The sequence below is a fragment of the Bombus impatiens genome, unplaced genomic scaffold, assembly GCF_000188095.3.
Source record: "Bombus impatiens unplaced genomic scaffold, BIMP_2.2 scf_0214, whole genome shotgun sequence".
In the NCBI taxonomy this organism is placed as follows: Eukaryota; Metazoa; Arthropoda; class Insecta; order Hymenoptera; family Apidae; genus Bombus; species Bombus impatiens.
The window spans coordinates 101,093-121,565 of record NT_176633.1 but is presented as its reverse complement, the minus strand read 5'-3'; the positions used below and the strand labels follow the sequence as shown (position 1 = coordinate 121,565).

General features: G+C 32.3%; 2 protein-coding genes and 1 non-coding gene across 3 annotated transcripts in view; 2 read left to right on the top strand and 1 right to left on the bottom strand.

Annotated features, from left to right (window-relative positions):
- Positions 1–12,275, top strand: part of LOC100740410 — a 74,968-nt gene extending 62,693 nt beyond the window's left edge. The window contains exons 5-7 of the mRNA XM_012383329.3: positions 6,461–7,422; positions 8,365–11,055; positions 11,180–12,275. Of these exons, the coding sequence (XP_012238752.1) occupies positions 6,461–7,422; positions 8,365–11,055; positions 11,180–11,443 (3,917 nt within the window). The 3' untranslated portion in view covers positions 11,444–12,275. The remainder of the gene's footprint in view (positions 1–6,460; positions 7,423–8,364; positions 11,056–11,179) is intronic.
- Positions 12,157–14,720, bottom strand: LOC100740286 (serine-threonine kinase receptor-associated protein). Its single transcript, XM_003487937.4, has 5 exons — positions 14,410–14,720; positions 13,658–13,956; positions 13,345–13,574; positions 12,909–13,045; positions 12,157–12,808 (listed from the first exon to the last, which is right to left on the bottom strand). The coding sequence occupies exons 1-5, from the start codon at positions 14,522–14,524 to the stop codon at positions 12,597–12,599; spliced, it is 993 nt and encodes a 330-aa protein (XP_003487985.1). The 5' UTR covers positions 14,525–14,720; the 3' UTR covers positions 12,157–12,596.
- Positions 14,721–16,309: 1,589 nt separating this feature from the next.
- TRNAF-GAA lies at positions 16,310–16,382 on the top strand. The gene has a single exon. It is a non-coding gene; the product is annotated as a tRNA-Phe (tRNA).
- Positions 16,383–20,473: the final 4,091 nt, after the last annotated feature.

Below are 20,473 nucleotides of genomic sequence, written 5' to 3'. Positions count from 1 at the left end.
AATTTTATTCTATCGAATATTTTATTATTAAAAAAAATAAGAAAGAGAACAAAAATGATATTTGTACAGGGTGAGTAAATATTCTTAATTTTCTTAATTTTTTGATAATAACATATTCCATAGAATAAAATTTACGTTCCATTCAATGTGATTCCATTCGATGTGATGAAACTTGTATTCCGCGCAATGGTATTCCTAAAACTAGTACATACATATTTTATACAATAACTGCTCTTAAAATCATGGGCTGCTTCAATTGCTAGGAACACCCTGTATATGCATCGTAGATAAATGCATTTACAAGTAAACCAAGTTTCGTCTCACACATTTACGAGAATATTTAAATGCCGCTGTTTCCCATGCTTGTCTCTACACACGCATATGAATCAACCTAATTAGGGGCAAGGACAAGTCTTATTGAAATACTTTTCGAACTCTGTTCACCCGTTTCCCATCGTTAGACGAATATTCGTAGCAATCGGCAGATTGATTAAACACGTCGATTCAACGTCATCATCGTGTCACCATAAATCCTGTCAGTACAAGCGTATCGATAGACATATCGAACCGTAAAAAGACGACTGTAACCGCGTAAGACACGTGTGCCTCATTGTCAGCCTACTTTAAAGTCGAGATTCATCGAGTACGGATAGCCATGCGTAACCATGACACAGAATTTCGACACACGTTGCACATTTCGAGGATTGTTAGGACCTCCTTTCCTACTGCGTCACATCGTCATTAAAGCGAATCTGAGTCATTCTATGCAACCAGAAATTCAGAGAATTTTCTGCCAGCTTCAATGGAATCGAGGATTTTGGGTTAGGAAAGTAATATCGATTTTAACGATCATGTAAGTGAGTCAACTGTATTTTATTTAGATCACAATTATTATTAACATAATATACAGGGTGGTTGGTAACTGGACGTAGAAAGATTTATCTTTTTTTATAATAATTCCCTATACTGTTGTATTTAATTATGCAATTTGCTAACTTGATAACCTCATGTATACATTACGTGTTCTAAATCATATTCTCATATGACATAAATATTTCGATAAAAAATTCCTGATTCAGAAATTCACGATACTTGTCAATCCTTTCACTTCTGAAGAATCCTCGAATCGTCTTCTTGCCATATATTATTAGATTGGTGGGAAAGTAATGTCGGTTTTTGACCGTACCAAGAAAACCGGTCTTAGATGGATCATACACCACAGTTTAAAACAAAATTATTTTGTAAGTATGATTTTTTGTATTCATAAAGCAATCGATCTTCGTCTAAACTTAAAAATCAATGTACATCGATCAATTTTGGTAGTTGGGCATGAAAGTCTGTTTTTGTTTCAATTGTATGAATCTAAAAAGAGTACATACTTGAATTTCTTTCTCATCCCCTCTATTCTCTAAACATGGCACTATCAGACTATCATTAGTTTCAGCCAATACAGAATTATTTAAATAAATGAAATATAAAAAAATTAGTTGAAATCGAACATCGTATACCATTGTTTAATATCAGAATCAGCTTTTTTTATGAAAATGGTACAAGGAAGCGATGGTACAATCATAGAAAATAATAGATATTAGGTAAGGTGCAAAAGTAGCACACAGTGCACGTAATACGCAAGAATATACAGGGTGGTTGGTAACTGGTGGTACAAGCGGAAAGGGGGTGATTCTACGCGAAAAAAGAAGTCGAAAATATAGAATAAACATTTTTTTTTTTTTAATTTTTCCATCGAGACAACGATCTACAGTGAGACCCGTTATAACGAGACGCGATAAAGTGCACGCGTACCGAGCGAAAATTCAAAGTCGATTTTCTCGAAAACAAAGCCTCAAACGAAAAATTTTTATTCTATATTTTCGACTTTTTTTCGCGTAGAATCACCCCCTTTCCGCTTGTACCACCAGTTACCAACCACCCTGTATATTCTTGCGTATTACGTGCACTGTGTGCTACTTTTGCACCTTACCTAATATCTATTATTTTCTATGATTGTACCATCGCTTCCTTGTACCATTTTCATAAAAAAAGCTGATTCTGATATTAAACAATGGTATACGATGTTCGATTTCAACTAATTTTTTTATATTTCATTTATTTAAATAATTCTGTATTGGCTGAAACTAATGATAGTCTGATAGTGCCATGTTTAGAGAATAGAGGGGATGAGAAAGAAATTCAAGTATGTACTCTTTTTAGATTCATACAATTGAAACAAAAACAGACTTTCATGCCCAACTACCAAAATTGATCGATGTACATTGATTTTTAAGTTTAGACGAAGATCGATTGCTTTATGAATACAAAAAATCATACTTACAAAATAATTTTGTTTTAAACTGTGGTGTATGATCCATCTAAGACCGGTTTTCTTGGTACGGTCAAAAACCGACATTACTTTCCCACCAATCTAATAATATATGGCAAGAAGACGATTCGAGGATTCTTCAGAAGTGAAAGGATTGACAAGTATCGTGAATTTCTGAATCAGGAATTTTTTATCGAAATATTTATGTCATATGAGAATATGATTTAGAACACGTAATGTATACATGAGGTTATCAAGTTAGCAAATTGCATAATTAAATACAACAGTATAGGGAATTATTATAAAAAAAGATAAATCTTTCTACGTGCAGAAATAAATGGCATATTTTGTTAATGGAATAATAAATCCGCTCGTTTCTTGATCATTAGTTACATTCATTAGTCCGAAGAAATATTGCAAGAATTGTTACTTATGCTGGCACATCCGAAATGGACAAATATTCAAAAAGGAACGTCAAAGAATCTCAAACAGTTAGTATAATTCGGTTTTTTCGTGTTTAAACAACACGAAAATTATAAACAAAATGACATATAATGCTATATATTATACGTATATCTAGATATTACGCGAGTGAATTCAGAAGGTGTAAGATGTAAGATGGAGAGATGTAGAACTTTCTATTTTCAGACCTGCGTATTTTTAAAGAAATTCCGATAAATAAAAGAAAAGATTATCTTTGAACGTGGTAGATACACAAGTCACATCGATAATACGGATGGACTGTAATGATATGAAAAAGTATTTATAGATCCGTATAAAAATTTTAAATTTTAAACATTTTTCAAAAAATACCGAAAAAAATGTTCGATTCGGAATGTAATATATCGAAACGCTTAAGCAGTAACATCTTCACTTCAGTGCTATTAAGGAAGATTAATTCATTCAAAAAGAATGACATTAATACTAAATAACAGTATTTTCTATCATTTCATATACATCAGTTCGTACACGTGTAATCAGTTTGTCGAATTACATATACATTAACGTGTTTCTAGAATTATTCAAGAAAATTATCGTTGAAAAATATTACTGTTATAAATTGCATTAAGTACTAAGTACCATATTGCATTACTTTTGTTGCTACATAATTTTATTCAGCATTGAACAATCGACATCACAGCTCAAAGTCTGGCACCTCATAAAATAATGTAAAGTAACTTTCTACTTTGAATGAATACTATTCTGCTTCTTAATATAGTATACCTGATCTCACTTGTTATTAAAGATAGCGAAATTTACTACAACTTTCTAGACCAATGCTTATGTTTGACAAATCAAATAAATCTTATTAGAAATCGAAAGCTTTCTGTCAGCATCATATAAGATTACTATGCCTATATAATTCAAGCAAATTCCGTCTTTATTTACGAAAATAATTTCCAATTTTGCAATGTTAAGTATAACGTAAAATATAACAATATTTGTATATACATATAATAAGATATATATATATAATAAGTAATTTTTATATTAAAATAAATTCAATTTAATAAGGTTGATTTAATTAAATTTTATCCGAAATTGTTATTCAACACTATTCTTATACTTTTTTGAAAATAAAATATTACATTTAGCTGAATTAAAGAAACTATCGTTCGTTTAAACTTGCTAATTAGAAAAGTAAGAAAATCAAAACTTTTGTCGAGTATCTAATAAGAAAAATAAGAAAGCAAATGTGAAAATAAATAACACAATACAGTATGTACAAGTTGCGATAACTGGCGTAAAAAATATTTGAATTTTTCTAATACGAAAAAATTAATCAACATATATCGTAATATCAAAATCTAACATTCTACGTATACACACATGTGCCTATATATATCTTCTAAAAATATATTTTCTACCTTCAAGCATCAACATTTGAAAAAATCAAACTTGCTACTTTTATATATAATTTATTACGCCATTTATCATAGCACGTTTAACACCGAAACGCAATTATCCCGTACTATTTTTAGGTTACAACTACGTACGCCAAATGATTCTCCATTATTCATTGTCGAAAATACTAAAGGCAAAATTACCATCATTTGACACAATTTGTCGCGTTAAAGAGTATAAATTCTTATACCCGGAGCAACCGTAACTCATCAATTTTCCGTGTAATATGACCAAGAATAATAAACTGTATTGGGTAACGTTTAATTTAACGCAGATATTGCCGATCTGGCAGTCTGCGCTGGCCAACCATTTAATCTGATTTACGTCGCACACCCCCGTGAAGTAAGAGTGGAAACCGCGGCCATAATAAACTCTGTAGAGAGGAAATTATCTTTCGTTTGTGTGATAATATACTATAATACAATGTAGAAAACACGTCTACCATCTTGTCGCAAGGCTTGTTTCGACAACTCATAATTGATGCGCTTGTTATTTAAAAAATAGTATGCCACGACGTTTGCGAAAGATGTCAGAGACACTCATTTTCTTATTTTATTTACCGTATAAAAGACCTATTATAAATTGCTATTAAAATTCATGTAGCGTGAAAATATACCAGCAGATTTATCGTAACGTCCCTTACAACTCCATTCTTATTTAGAAAGCTGTTTAAAAAATAAATATTTAAGATTTTAAAAATTTGACAAATTCCACAATTGACTGAACTTTGTAAAAATAAGTTTTAAGAAATAAAGTAATAATATTGTTATACATATCATAACTATTATAACCAGATTGCGGATGTTTAAACAAATTCGTATCTTTATGAATATAACTAGAGAAACAGCCCACTATACACTATACTTTACATATATAGTCTTATATATTGGCATATTGCGCACATCCAGCAATTTTTACTGTTTAAATTTCCTATGAAGCCATTCGCTTAACACGTTGACTGCCACGCGTGTTTTCAAAGAAAACAGTACCAAGCGTTCTCTGCCAGGTGCTCCCATCGATATTTTAGTAATACGAATCGCTCAAGCGGTGGTCTCAAGATGTCAAGAATGATCTTTCGTTTCGCTTGTTCGCAACGTTAAAACCACTAGCTGTCGTTGAATATAACGAAGGAAAGTGTGGTATAGATTATTCCGACCAAATGGTTTCTTATGCCACCACGGTTAGAAAAGGAATCAAATGGTACAGAAAACTTGGCATTCGATTCTTTCTGGGAATTTCTGTTGTAAACGCTTTGACGGTTTACAGAATTGCAACAAGGAAAAATATAAATATTAGAATATTTAGACAATTATTAGTTGCAAAATTATTAGGATTGTGTGAAAATACAAAAATCCTTGTCTTCGACGGAGTCGGCATAATATCGCCGTTCGGAAAAACGATTCCGGAAGAAGCATTAGACGCGCGTGCAAACTATGTTATGCAAATAAAAGACGTCGAATGGACCGAACAAAGGCACGAAAGAATTTGAAGAAAACAGCAACTTGTTGTCCAAATTGTCCCGACCAATCTCGGCTATGTATAGAATGCTTTAAAGTTTTACATTCTAAATAATTTTTTTAATAAACTATTTTCGTATTTTTATTTTATAACAATTCAACTATTACTACAATTAATTATTAATTAGCAATTTATTATTATGGAATATCTTTTCAAATACCTACGACGATCCTTCGCAAGTAGTCAAATAAGCGATTCCCGAATACGGGTGTCGTAGCGGTCAACGTGTTAAACGGATTACCTATGTAATAATTCCCTTTTAATCGCCTTTTCTACGGTACGCAGGAATTACGTTGGATCTATTCTTCTCCTGGACTATTTAATATTATTATTATTATTATTATTATTATATTACCATATTATTGCTGTATATAACATACGTATGTTATTTATATTAATATTACACATATATTTCATAAATATGAAATTATAAAATATATAATTCAGAATATAATAATATAAAATTCGGAAACAAGATGAATTAGTGTAGAACTAGGAATTTGATATAAATATATATTTACAGCGTAATTAAGTTGAAATTGTGAATATGTACATTTCTGTTGATAAATACCAAGGCGCTTATGAAAAACGAAGTAAGTTGGAAGCTTATCTTTACCCAAATATATACATATATTTGGTACCTTATTCAAAAAATCGACTAAACATCAAATTTGCGTCTCACCATCAAACTTAAACGTAACTACTGTCTGTTATCAGGTGTCGCTAGTCCGCGGCAGTCAGTCGGAAACCACGTGCTCCCAACTCCTACGAAAGCAGTATCAATGCTGATTAACCATCTGCGCCTCACCTCAGAAGCTCACGAGGGTTTAACGAGTTTGTCTGGTGTATGGTCAGAACTAATACTCCAAGACATCGCATCTACAGTACACCCATCTAACAAGCAAACTATCTGTTGCTCTGGAACGGCGAGACACCCGGAATGTTACGAAATTCGCGACGAACAAGGCAAATGCATAGAATATTGGCGCTCTGTACCAAGTCTGACCGTGCACAAATGTAACTTCGAAACCAGAGAACAGATGAATGGAGCATCGGCGTACTTAGATGGTTCCCACATTTATGGACCAACAGACGAACAATTACATCGGCTCAGAACGTACAATGAAGGGAAAGTGGACGTTTCTCACTGCGAAATGTGTAATAATACAGAAGATAAGGCTTTAGGGATGATATACGCTGCTCTTTTGAACGAACATAATCGAATAGCAGATGAATTGGCCAAAGCCAATGAGCATTGGGACGACACGAAATTATTCCTGGAAGCTCGTCGAGTGGTCGTCGCACAGATTCAACATGTTACTTTGAACGAATACATGCCGAGCATTCTCGGAGAAGGCGCTCGAACGGATCCAGAATTGATGCCTGTTGCGAGCGGATTCTACAATGGGTACTCGTCTTCGAACGTGGGAGGCACGTACGATGCGGTCGCGCTGGCGGCTCTCCGTGCTCTGACATCGCTGCGTAAACACGCTATGGACGATTCCACGTGCTTGGAAGACCACGTGATCGCGTCAGCCAATCGCGTGAGTCTGGATTTGAGTCAGTCCGCTTTCGAATCGCGCGTTGATGTAAACGCACGCTTCGTACACGTGGGTCGCGATCATGGCATTCCTGGATATGTCAAGTTTGTCGAGGATTGTTCTGGACGCAATGTCACGGTAGGTTTATACCAATTTAATTATACGTGAGTTTTATTTATAGGTTAAAATTTGTCACCTCATAATAACTTTATAAAATGTAAATTTTGTGCACTGCATAATATGTCTGATAGTGACCGACCATTTCTTATATTTTATTATGTTTTGTTCGTGTTGTTCAATCAGAATTGAATTATCGTGGTTAAAATGCAAATAATAAAATACATACATTATATCGCGATTAGGTATTATCCTAAAACTATTAGTTTATACGTATACATAGAGTTAGCGTTTTCTTTATATTTAATACGTCCTTAATAATCTATCTTTACAATTTTTAATTTTTCTGTAGCCTTAAAAAAGATTCTAAATGATGACAACATAAAATTGGCAGGTTGGTCTAAGAATAGATTTTAGAACGTATTAAAATATAAATTTAGACTTATTTGTAATTATTCGTGTATAGATTTTTCGTTTCATTTTGAAATATATATGTTAAGAAGATTTGCTTTAACAAAGATTACAATCACTGGATCCTATGTATTCTAGATTCTAAAAGTTGAACTAGAGACTTATTGCCCATTACTAATCTGAATTTTACTTCTGTCTTTTATTTAAATTATTGTCGATCTGATATTACTTATATTTTTATGAAAATTTAGTTTAATAATGAAATTATAATTTATAAAATATGATGCTTATATCCATATCTGTTTTCAGCATAAAATTCTTAATTATTTCGTATTTTATATAATATGTGTTGTATGAAAATTTAATCCTTTTTGTATGTTACCTTGAGTTTTTTTCTCATTGAGAGAATTACTTATAGAAAATGATAAACTTATCTGAAGAGACAATTATATTTAGATTTAATTAACAATTTCATATTTTAAATATTTTATTTTAAACTTCAAAATAAGACAAAAGATACTATGAAAATGTGCGTTTTCTCTTTTTTTGCAGCTCCAAAATTTCATGGATTTGGAACATTTTATGCACCCCACGCACGTGAAGCTATTGGAATCCATGTATTCACAGGTAGAAGACATCGACCTTCTTCTTGGTGGAATTTTAGAAATTCCCAGAAGGGGTGCAACAGTCGGCCCAACGTTCGAATGCCTTTTAAAGAGACAATTCATCAAAACTAGGAATTCTGATCGATTCTGGTACGAGAACGACATCCCGCCTTCCGGATTGACTGCAGCTCAATTGGCCGAAATTAGAAAAGTTTCTTTAGCTGGTATTCTCTGCGGCAACACGAAAATTGAGAGGATTCAGCCAAAAGCATTTATCCAGCAAGATCCATATTTAAATGCTAGAATTAATTGCGATCAACACAGTGTACTTGATATAACTCCATGGAGAGAAGAACCTCTTCCAGAGCCTACCAAAGAAGTGGTAACTGGCAGCAGATCTGTGATTCCAGAATTTATTCCAGAACTCAGTCCTAGTTTGATAGCTGCAGCTGTGAAGAAAGCTGAGGCAGATCTAATCCGAAGAAAACAACTGGAGTACAATTCCTGGTTACAACAGAGAATAGCAGATCCTAAATCTCCAGCTGGGACGGCTGCCAGTTTCTCGAAAGCCAACAGAGATGCTCTTTTATTGGCCAACTCTTCGATTATGTACGAGTTAGCTACTAATGAAATTCTGAATAGTATTCATGGCTTGAGACGTAGGAAACGACAGATCTTCGATACCACAGACAACATCCTTGGTTTCCCTACTAATGACTTCTCTGATTTACTACAGAACGTTGATATCTCTGGATTCTTATCTCAAAAGAAGCCTACTAATCACGACGAAATCGAATGTCCTGTAGATGACAGTCCTTGCGATCCAACTAGTCCATATAGAACATTATCAGGTCACTGCAATAATTTACGTAATCCTAATCTTGGGAAATCGTTGACAACATTCGCGAGATTACTTCCTCCAGTCTACGAGGATGGAGTGTCAAAGCCTAGAAGCACATCTGTTACTGGAGTACCTTTACCAAATCCCAGAGTTATCTCTACAGTGATCCACCCTGATATATCCAATCTTCATAATCGATATACATTAATGGTCATGCAGTATGCCCAATTTTTGGACCATGATCTCACGATGACGCCGATTCACAAGGGTTTCGCTGAGTCTATACCAAGCTGTCGTTCGTGTGATTCTCCTCGTACGGTTCATCCTGAATGCAATCCCTTCCCAGTGCCTCCTGGTGATCATTATTATCCCACCGTGAACGTAACTTCCGGTGCGCGAATGTGTTTCCCGTTTATGAGATCTCTACCAGGTCAGCAGCACCTGGGACCTCGAGAACAGATCAATCAGAACACCGGTTTCTTAGATGCATCCGTGATCTACGGTGAAAATACTTGCATTTGTAATGTTCTGAGAGGTTTTAACGGCCGCATGAACATCACTCAGAGCCCACATAGAGGAAATAAGGACCTTTTGCCACAATCTCCCACGCACCCAGAGTGCAAAGCTAAATCGGGCTACTGTTTCATTGGTGGTGATGGTAGGGCATCTGAACAACCTGGATTGACTGTTATGCATACGATGTGGATACGAGAGCATAACAGAATCGTGGAAGGACTAAGACAGGTGAATCCTCATTGGGATGGCGAAAAACTCTTCCAGCATTCTCGTCGTATAATCAGCGCCATGTTGCAACATATTACGTATAACGAGTTTCTTCCGCGAATCCTCGGTTGGAATGCAGTCACTCTATATGGATTAAAGCTCCTACCTCAAGGCTATTACAAAGAATATTCACCTACATGCAATCCTAGCGTGCTTACTGAATTCGCTTCTGCTGCTTATAGAATTGGTCACTCGCTCTTGAGGCCTCATTTACCTAGGATGGATCGTAATTATCAAAATGTAGAACCTTCTATTTTATTGAGAGATGGGTTCTTTGATCCGGACATGCTGTATCAAAACGGTATGATGGATGAAATGACACGCGGATTGGTGGCCACTCCTATGGAAACCTTGGATCAATTTATAACCGGAGAAGTAACCAATCATTTATTTGAAATTCGTGGAATTCCGTATTCTGGAATCGATCTTGTTGCGCTGAATATTCAGCGTGCCAGGGATCATGGTATACCGTCGTACAATAACTATAGAGCTCTGTGTAATCTGAAGAGAGCTACCACTTTCGAAGATTTGTCTAGGGAAATGGCACCAGAGGTTATAGCTCGGATGAAACGAATCTACACATCAGTAGATGACATCGATTTGTTCCCTGGCGGAATGAGCGAAAGACCTCTTCAAGGTGGACTCGTAGGACCCACGTTCGCTTGCATAATCGCGATACAGTTTAGGCAGTCGAGAAAGTGCGATCGATTTTGGTACGAAACCGACGACCCCAACATCCGATTCACTGAGCATCAACTCGCAGCAATTCGGAAAACTACGTTATCTAAAGTTTTGTGTGAAAACATGGACGAGCATAACGAGATGCAACGAGCGGCATTTGATTTGCCAAGCAATTTCCTAAATCCACGAGTTCCTTGCGGTTCTATGCCACATATAGACCTATCAGCTTGGAGAGAAACGAGGCACGGTTGTCAAATCGGAGGAAGAAACGTAGCTCTTGGAGAGTCTGGCTTCCCTACACCTTGTACTAGTTGCGTTTGCACAGCTGAAGGTGTACGTACCCTTTACTTTTTATTTTAATTTATTTAGAAAAATAACATATCGTTAATTCTTGTACGTTTTATGAGAAGATGTTATATGTTATTTTAATTTTCCTCTTTTTTTCTTTTCGTTTCAGACTCAATGCGCTTCTTTAAGGATTACCGACTGTAATCAGCTCCTACGTGAAGCTTCTCGAGAGGCGATTTTACGCGACGACGTATGTACGGCACAGTGCGGCTTCGTCCTAGCAGCGACGGAAGCTACCTCGAGACTTCAGCAATTCACTACACCAACCAGCTTTCCCGGTTTCGTGCCACACAGAAACAGCCTAAGAAGCGCACCAACGCCGGTTTCGTTCAACGGTTTCAAGTTACCCGATCTCTCGCAATTCATCGGTTGAGCAAGAAAATGGTCTTCAAAAAGACTTCTCGTATAACTGGTCGCTTATTAACTATCACACGCAAGAGACACACTGTCTTCCTTCAAGAGACTGTACAACGACAGTGACGTTGGCTTTGTAACGAGCTGCGCTCATCGTTAATAATCGAACAATTTTCTCTGTACAGAAACGCGAATCAAGAATTACGCATGCCAGCTCGTACATTTCGATAAAAATCATCCGTGAAGAGAGTGCAGAAATAATATATTAAGATTCGCATATGTATTATATATACGACTAGAAACGTTTTAAACGAGACACTGTTTCATTTTGTAAGAAATATCTCTCATGTTTTTTTTTTTTTACTTGTTATGTTTAGTAATATTATTTTGTAGATTATAAGAAGTATTTAATTTGCGCGAAAAATCGTATACTCAAGTAACAAAAGTGTAAAGAGGTCAGTACACGACGTGCCCTGTATAATAAAGCTGTCATTGGCAGTTGGAGGAAAAATTGTACAGTGATCTCGTAGTACATAATTGCAGTGTGAAGATAAAGAGGACTTTAATAAATTGTCACGGCACTTAATGAAATAGTGACATTCGTTAGATAAAAGGAATACACAAGTGAATATCTTAATGGGCGGATGAGTGATATGTGTATCAAAGGAGTTGCGCTGGTGTTTGACATAGCGAAATTGTTTTTATACTTGTATAGTAATTATAATGCGAAAATAACAAATGCGAACACAAAATTTAATTCTGAATGTCTTTCTTCTTGTCATTACACCTCTATCTAATTTTGTAGTATAATAGTGACATGTATAACGTTAATAAATGTTAATGTTTCTTTTTCTCTTTCTTCTTTATAATAAATAGTGAACGGCGTCCCACACTTCCATGACTTATTAGACTACAATGAAGGTTGGTCCGCTTTTTAGTCTTCTCGAGAATACCACAATTAATAGGCTGATTTGAGACGTTGATTATACAGATTTGATATTTACAAAACATATGGTAGGTACCAGCCAATTAAATACAATTCCAACACGAGTCATTATGAAAATTCGTTCTGTGTCGTTTCATTTACACACATCTATAAATGATGTGTTTGTTCCGTTTTTTTTTTTTTCTTCATTTAAAGTACTTTACACTATTTGTGAATCATTAGATTTTTAACTGGCAGGAACTTCTTGTTTATTATTCAGCACAGCAGTATTCTCTTGTATTGCAGGCGTTTGTTCTATACATCGCCAAAGACCATATGTTTTGCCAACAGTTGTTTGCCATAATCTCAAGGTACCATCTTCTGAACCACTAGCATATAATTCACCATCTGGCGAGAAACGTACACAATGTACAGGACCAAAGTGGCCTTTGAATGATTCTGAAAATGATTTTAAATATTTGTAAATATATTAATATTAAAGAAATATGTATAGCTATTTGCTCATTTTGTAAACTTGCATATTACAATATTAACTTACCAATTTCTGTACCCGTAGCGTAATCAAACTTGTACATTTTTAAGTCTTCTCCTCCGCATACAAAAATACTGCAATCTGGATGCAAACTAGCACTATTCATTTGTGTCGGCGCAGTGTACTCACGTAACTTGGTTAATCTGCACAAATAATTACAATTTTCCTCAAGTGCTATCAATAAGTAATGAAGAAACATGAATAAAAGATATACAATCTATTAAAATGTAAAATATACACTGGAAAGTACTTCCTAGTGGGCCAAGGTTAACTCGAAGGTTCTGTAGAAAATCCATGTTCAGGATATTAATGTGTCTGTACCAACAGGTGTACAAACAGGTACATTACACACTAACCTTGAACTTGTTTCGCTGACTTCATTTATTTTATATTTTAAGATACGCTGTATGGGTTATGGTAAAACAGAAAGAAATGAACATACTCTCTGCTATTCCAAAAGGTGACTATGTTGGAGTGAGTTGTGGTAATAATGTTCCCATCTCTTGATACTTCCATAGAATTTGGAATTGCTGGAAAATCTAACCTTCTTACTTCTTGACCACTCTTTCTGTCCCAAACTCTCAATGTTTTGTCATCGCCACAGGTAATTAATGCAGTATCATTATTGAAAAACGTAACATGCCTGATACCACTTTTATGACCTGAGAACACCTGTTAACGTTACTGATTAAATAAAGCAGTACCAAATATTATATCTTTATAAAATATAATTATAGATACATGATAATATGTACCTGTGGTGCTGCATCTGGTTTGTTAAGATCATAAATTCGCACGAGTTTCTCATTAGAACCTGTGCACAAATAATTAGAATCAATGCTGAAGTTGACAGATTTCACAATATGTTTGTGTTGAAATGAATGAATTTCTTCTCCTTTAATTGCATCCCAGACTTTAGCATTAAAATCCGCAGCTCCTGAAGCAGCTCTTGTAGCCCGAGGGTTTAATGCAACACCCCATACCGCTCCTTTATGTCCTTCAAATGTTCCAATCCAATCTCCAGTATCTCCTTGTCGTAACATAGGTTTGCCATCTAAAAATACATCAATTTGTTTGTCAGCATAATTTCCAACTAAGGAAGCACTATAATTTTAAAAATTCGTTCATTGTCTAACAAAATGGAGTAAATAAAGCAGATATTTAATTTAATGTACTTTAATAAAACAGATTAGTCAAAAACTTTCATCCAATTAGGATAACAACATACATGTATATGTACGTAAATACATTAGCGAAATACAGCGAAATTTAAGTAATTCATAAACCTGTTTCGATACGATAGAAAAAATTCATCAGGAAATCCATATCGTCGCAAATGTATAGTATCTAACCTCGAAACTCGTAACTTATAAAACCTTGGTTTTCAAAGAAACTGGGCCAAGGCGATCAAGAACTGAACGTTGTCGATCGCAGAGAAAAAGAAGATTGACCGATACGAATCAACAACGAGTTCCTTCTCGAGGCAGGAGATTAAAAAATTAATTACCTTTACACGCCGAAATCAGATAATATCCAGATTCAGTGATATCGGAGAATGCAAGATGCACCACGGGTCTAGTATGTCCACTACATGTCAGCGGAGTCTGTCTCAAATTCGCCATAGTGTGTAATTACAACCGCAAACGATGAGTCGTCCTCTTTTTTCGATGCACCAACACCCCTTAGGGTGCGAGGAAGAGATTTACTTGCAAATCTACTTCCACACTCCCTGTGAGCTTTCCACGATCCCTGAATCCACTTCCAACCGAACCGTCACCATCTACGTACGACGCGACACTGATCGTCGTGAATGTAGCAAGCGCACGAAACTGTAGGCCAAGTTCAGACAGGAAGAACGATATGGCGGCCTCGAGAACTTTTCAACTCGCTTCAACCAGTTTCGAGGACGAAACGTGAGAGTGTATTCCTGTTCTTCCTTTAACAGACATCCAGAAAATTGTCTTCTGTAGATCAGTTAACAAATATGGTAGCCAATCTGTGCGTGCATTATACGAATTTTCTAAGCAGCACATTATCTGTTTATTTATAATTTTTACGTATTTGAACAAAATACTTAAACATATGTACATTATTCTGCTTAAATATTTTCTTAGAAGTTTTTGATGATGTACTAAATACATATGTATATTTAGAAATCTTTTCAAGGATCAACTATAAGAAATTAAAAGAATCAGAGATATAATTGTAATTTATTTACTACATAAAAAGTTCATCATAATTTAACACATAAACTTAATCTATGAGTAAGTACATATTCGGTCAGTATAATGTAATATATTAATAAATTCATATATGTATATATCTTATTATTATGATAGAAAAATTTTAATTTCAATGGCATTTCACGACAACGTCTAAAATAATACTTTTATATTATGAAATATATTTATCAATTTTTCAATATGAAACCATAATTTTTTACATATATAGAAAACTCGAAGCTTTATTACAATCCTTGTTTTTTATAAATATAAAAATAAAAAGAGAAATAAAAGAATTAGATTATTAAATTAAAGAAAATTTAAACATCTATACATGTATATGTATCGGAATTATTATGGAAGAGTAGTTTTATAAAATGTGTTGCCTACTTTTTCGTAATTTTTTATTGTATGTATAAAATATGTTTTATAGAGCGTCTGGATCGAACTTTACGTCCTTGATAGCTTCTGTTGCCTCTCTCTGAAATTCGTGGTTTGTTTTCGTAGTATCTATATCTATCTTTGTTTACCACGTGATTTCGTTGACGACCGTGAGTGGCTTCAACCGATCTCTTTCCCTTCGAATAACCTTAAAGCCTGTTCTGGGAAATGTAAACTTATGCATCGTGCAAAGACTGGCAAGCAGTAGAATATGCGAAACAATGCGATAAAAGTAGGTCGAGTTAGAGAAAAGAATGACGATTACGAACTGTGGATAATAGTTTATTGTAAGTACAATTGGAATTTAACCAATTATCACGACATATTACTTCTCTATTACTAACATTCAACAGATATAAATATAGTTCGGTGATTTCAGTTTATTAATGAATGTAACTTATAATATTGCATACAAATTTTTCTGGAAAAAGAATAAAATTAGTATTAACTTCGAATGTGTTATAAGATACTGAGAGAAATTTATACGACGAACAATTAATTTAATATAGTTTTACAAGTAATTAATTTATTTATATAGGTTATGCTGTTTTCAAACGTGCAACAAAAATTGCAAAACAATAGTTAAAATATATTTTATACTGAAATAAGACACATTTGTATTAACGATATGCTGATGTTACATTTGTCACATAAAAAATATATTATTTATATTTTATAAATATTAAAGAATTGGTTAATTTAAATATATATTTTTGAAATTAAATAAAACCGCCCTTACCACAAGCCGAAATAGCTCAGTTGGGAGAGCGTTAGACTGAAGATCTAGATGTCCCCGGTTCGATCCCGGGTTTCGGCAATTCTCTTTTTCTTTTGTCTATATTTTTTGTAAATATTTACGTCTTATGTTAATCTACATTCTATATTTAGCTAAGAGGTATATTTTGTATGTCTTTGGATGAATTAAATTGAATGTTCGTTGTTAGAAATATATTCATATACATTTGATTTGATAATTTGATTAATATAAATTATATATTTTACTAGAATCTTATTTTTGTTTATAATTTTCCATACTCTTGTATACATGTGTTTTCTAAGATTAACCACCATTTTCACATATTTCCGTTGATTAACAAAAATTGTTAGTCATTAGTAGAAATGTCAATAAAATGTTTTAAACAAAAATTATTTAATTTTCGGTCTGATACACGTTTGAATATTAAAAATATCCAAAAAATTATTTTTTTAATAAAAAGTCAAGACCACCTTGAGTTTTTAAATGGCATCATATATTTTGGACTCCACAGAGTTGTAGCTAACGTCAAGACGTTACTACTATGACTTTTAGATGACCTTAAATTCAGAAATTTAGATCCGATTTACAGATACGATATGGAAAATTATCCTATTTCTATTGAAACATGTATTAGATATAAGACTAATACTGCAAAATTAATACATCATTACACGCTAGAATGAACTAATACTGTTGATCGATCTTAAATTTCTGAGTTCGATATCATCTCAAGGTGATCTCAGAATCATAATCAGTCATGGCGATCTCAACTTTTTATCGAAAAAAATATTTTTGGAAATTTTTAATTTACAGACATGTAGCTGATCGAAAATTATTTAATTTTTGTGGAAAACATTCTTTTCAGAAATTGTCGGAAATACCGCTATCAGAAATACTTGAAAAGTGATGGTTAAACTTACAGGATATACCCTGTTTATATTATTTGAAACATGCGTTTGAGATTGAAATAATACTGCAGTAAGTAATACTAAATGAATATACATATATAAATAATAATAAAATCATTGAAAGAACTAAAAACATTTATTATATATATTTTATCATATATATTTAGATCTATATATTTTTGAATATATATTTATATATATATTTACATATATATTTAGATCTATATATTTTTGAATGAAATAAATATGTATAGTAATAATTACATTAGTGATTTTTTTACCATTTAATAAATAAGATTCAATAACTTTCTAGCTATTTTAGGTAGTATAACAATTTTTTGCAAAATATTTAATATTTGTTTACATAGATAACGTAGATAAAAATATAAGCAACAATTTTTCAATAGTAACGGTAACGGGAAAAAAATGAAACTGTAAACTTAGTATAGTAGATGCATCGTATCTATAAAAAAATTGTTAATCTTTAGTAGAAATATCAACAAAAATCTATTATATTTACATTTATTGTTTCTAGCCAATCTACTAACAATATAACTTTTATATAATATAACTATAATAATTTATTATAATATAACTTTTGGAATATTTAGAATTGGATTTTATTCCAGTCGTTAGTGAGTAATATCCATTTTCCATTTCGTCATTTCGTATAATGTTTTTTTTTTAAGTATTTATGACAGTGAAAAAATTTTTTTATGATAGTATTTACGTTAATACGTGGTCATGTTCATGGTTGAAATAATAACGTTCTTTGAAACTGATGGGCTACATATTTGGCTAATGCGTCTGACAGCGACGAATACTCTCATGCGAGTAAACACTAAACGACCCGGTTTTGGGACGAAAAACAATACAGATTGGAATTACCTTGCGTAAATAATACACGAAAAAACTGAATCATGGTTGGACGAGAATTTTCAGATAATATTTTATTGTTTTCGAATTGGTAAAAGAATTGATGGAAAGCTAATTTATCTTTTAAACTTATATTGGTATATACACTTATATATGTGGAACGTATAATAACATTGTGGCATTTTTTCAAAATACGTTTATGATTTTTGAAAATACTTTTTATTAAATTCTAACGTAATGGTAGAATAATGAAGTTAATATTGGTAATTGTTTTCATTCCTTTTTTCCTTTATCATTTTGATACCCTTTCTTGTATAGAATTTTGATATTAAATAACTTCTCATATTTTTGTTGAAATATTATACATATAAAATTTTGTATTAATATGTGTATTTTGTTTTATAATTGTTTCAATATTGACTGTATTAAAAATTGATATGACAATTACAATGTTTTGAAATAAATTGGTATACGTATCATCCTTTTTGAACAAAAGAAGGATGACGATATCGACATGTGCTGAAACATCGTGTCAAAAGTTACGTGTCCATATAAAAGATTTAATTTTCCAACGAAAAATAGTTGTAGCGCATAGATCATGGTTTCAGTGTTAGGAACCTTTAATTAAATCCATTACGGAATATAGCTTCTGGAAAATAAATGAAATTTATGTTGCGATATATATAACGAGGAGAGATTGGAAACCTAATCGCATTAAGCGTATACTTTGTTTAAGTATAATGAATGAAGATTGAATAATTATACTTTATATTTAAATTTTATTTTTTATATACATATTTTTTATGAAATAAAATAATTTCATTAAGAATAATATTAATATTATTATTAAATTTTATTATTATTAATATAATATATAATATATATAATATAAATATCATTGTTAAGATTGATATTATTTTAATTTTATTTAATTAGGTAGCAATTGAATTTATTTTATAATTTTCGAAGAAAAAAGGTACATTATTACATGTCAAATTTTAAAAATTTGTATTATGTACTTTTCATAGTTACATTATTTAATATAGTTTTTCATATTACAGACCTTTTCATTTTTACTCATTTTTTTACTTTTTTTTATTAAATATAGTTACTCATTTACGAGTTTTTAATTTCTCCTTTAAATTAAATAATTATGGAATTAATTATTAAGTTATAATCCACTTTTATAAGAACATATTTTATCTGAAAGAAGGATAGCAATTCCAATTATTAAAGACTGAAAAATTTCCCAAACAATTTCTCATATTCTTTCATTATAACTTTTAATGCAAAATTTCTCCAAACAATTTTAAAGCATTTAGCTGTTATTTGAATTTGATTAAAAGAGAATGTTCCATTTCAGTCTTTTAAATGCTTTTTTTGTTTTCAATGTTTATTTTTTCAGAAAATTATTCGTAGACAACTTCTTCCATTTCGAATTTGGGACAGATTTTGCATACACATGAAAGGACTATGAAAGCAATGATTTTTGTACAATCTATATCAATACCATCTTAATTTTGGGTCAGCTTATCAGATTATGTAAAGCATATAAAAGCTTATGGTTCATACCACTTTGTTGTTTTTAATATGCATATGTATGATTACTGCATGGAAATATGTCTTCCATTAAGTGAATTATCTTCTTGTACTGAAAAGTTAAAATTTCATATTGAAATTAAAACAAGGTTCGCTGTTATAAAAATTTATTTCCATTTTTAGTAATGTAGAGATTTGATGTTATTATCTATTGTTAACAAACTTTACATTCGAACAGAATCGTCTTATGTATTTATCTCGAATAGCAATGAATTTTATTTATCTGATCTTTAATATATTGGCAAAGCATATTTATCTATATCTGTAGAGCTCAATCCATCGTGAACAATTCGAAAATTTAATTAACAATTAATTTTTTTTGAAGAAAGATCAAATTACAGTTATTCAGATTCTTCTCGCCTCTACTTTTTATTCGTGCTGAAAAAATTCCGCTTACATTGTTCTTAAGGTATATCTATACTAAAATATATTTTTATATTATCAAAGTTATTTTTTTCAGTTTATGGAGCATTTATAATAAAAAGTGAAAAAGGAATAAAAATTGACCATCTAATCTTGAAATTAATTGAAAACTTATTAAATATTAGCTAATAAATAATATAATTTCAACGTACATATTTTCTCTTCTGTCTTCATTAGAAACAAAGATAGAAAAATAAGATGAACGAAACCATTTATACATATCAACAATTATTCATAACAAGCTAACCATTAGGCCAATTTTAGTAGTTAACGCAAGTGATTATGAACAAATTCTAACAATTAAAGTAAGCTCGAACCCTAATAAACTTAATTGTGTTATTAGTA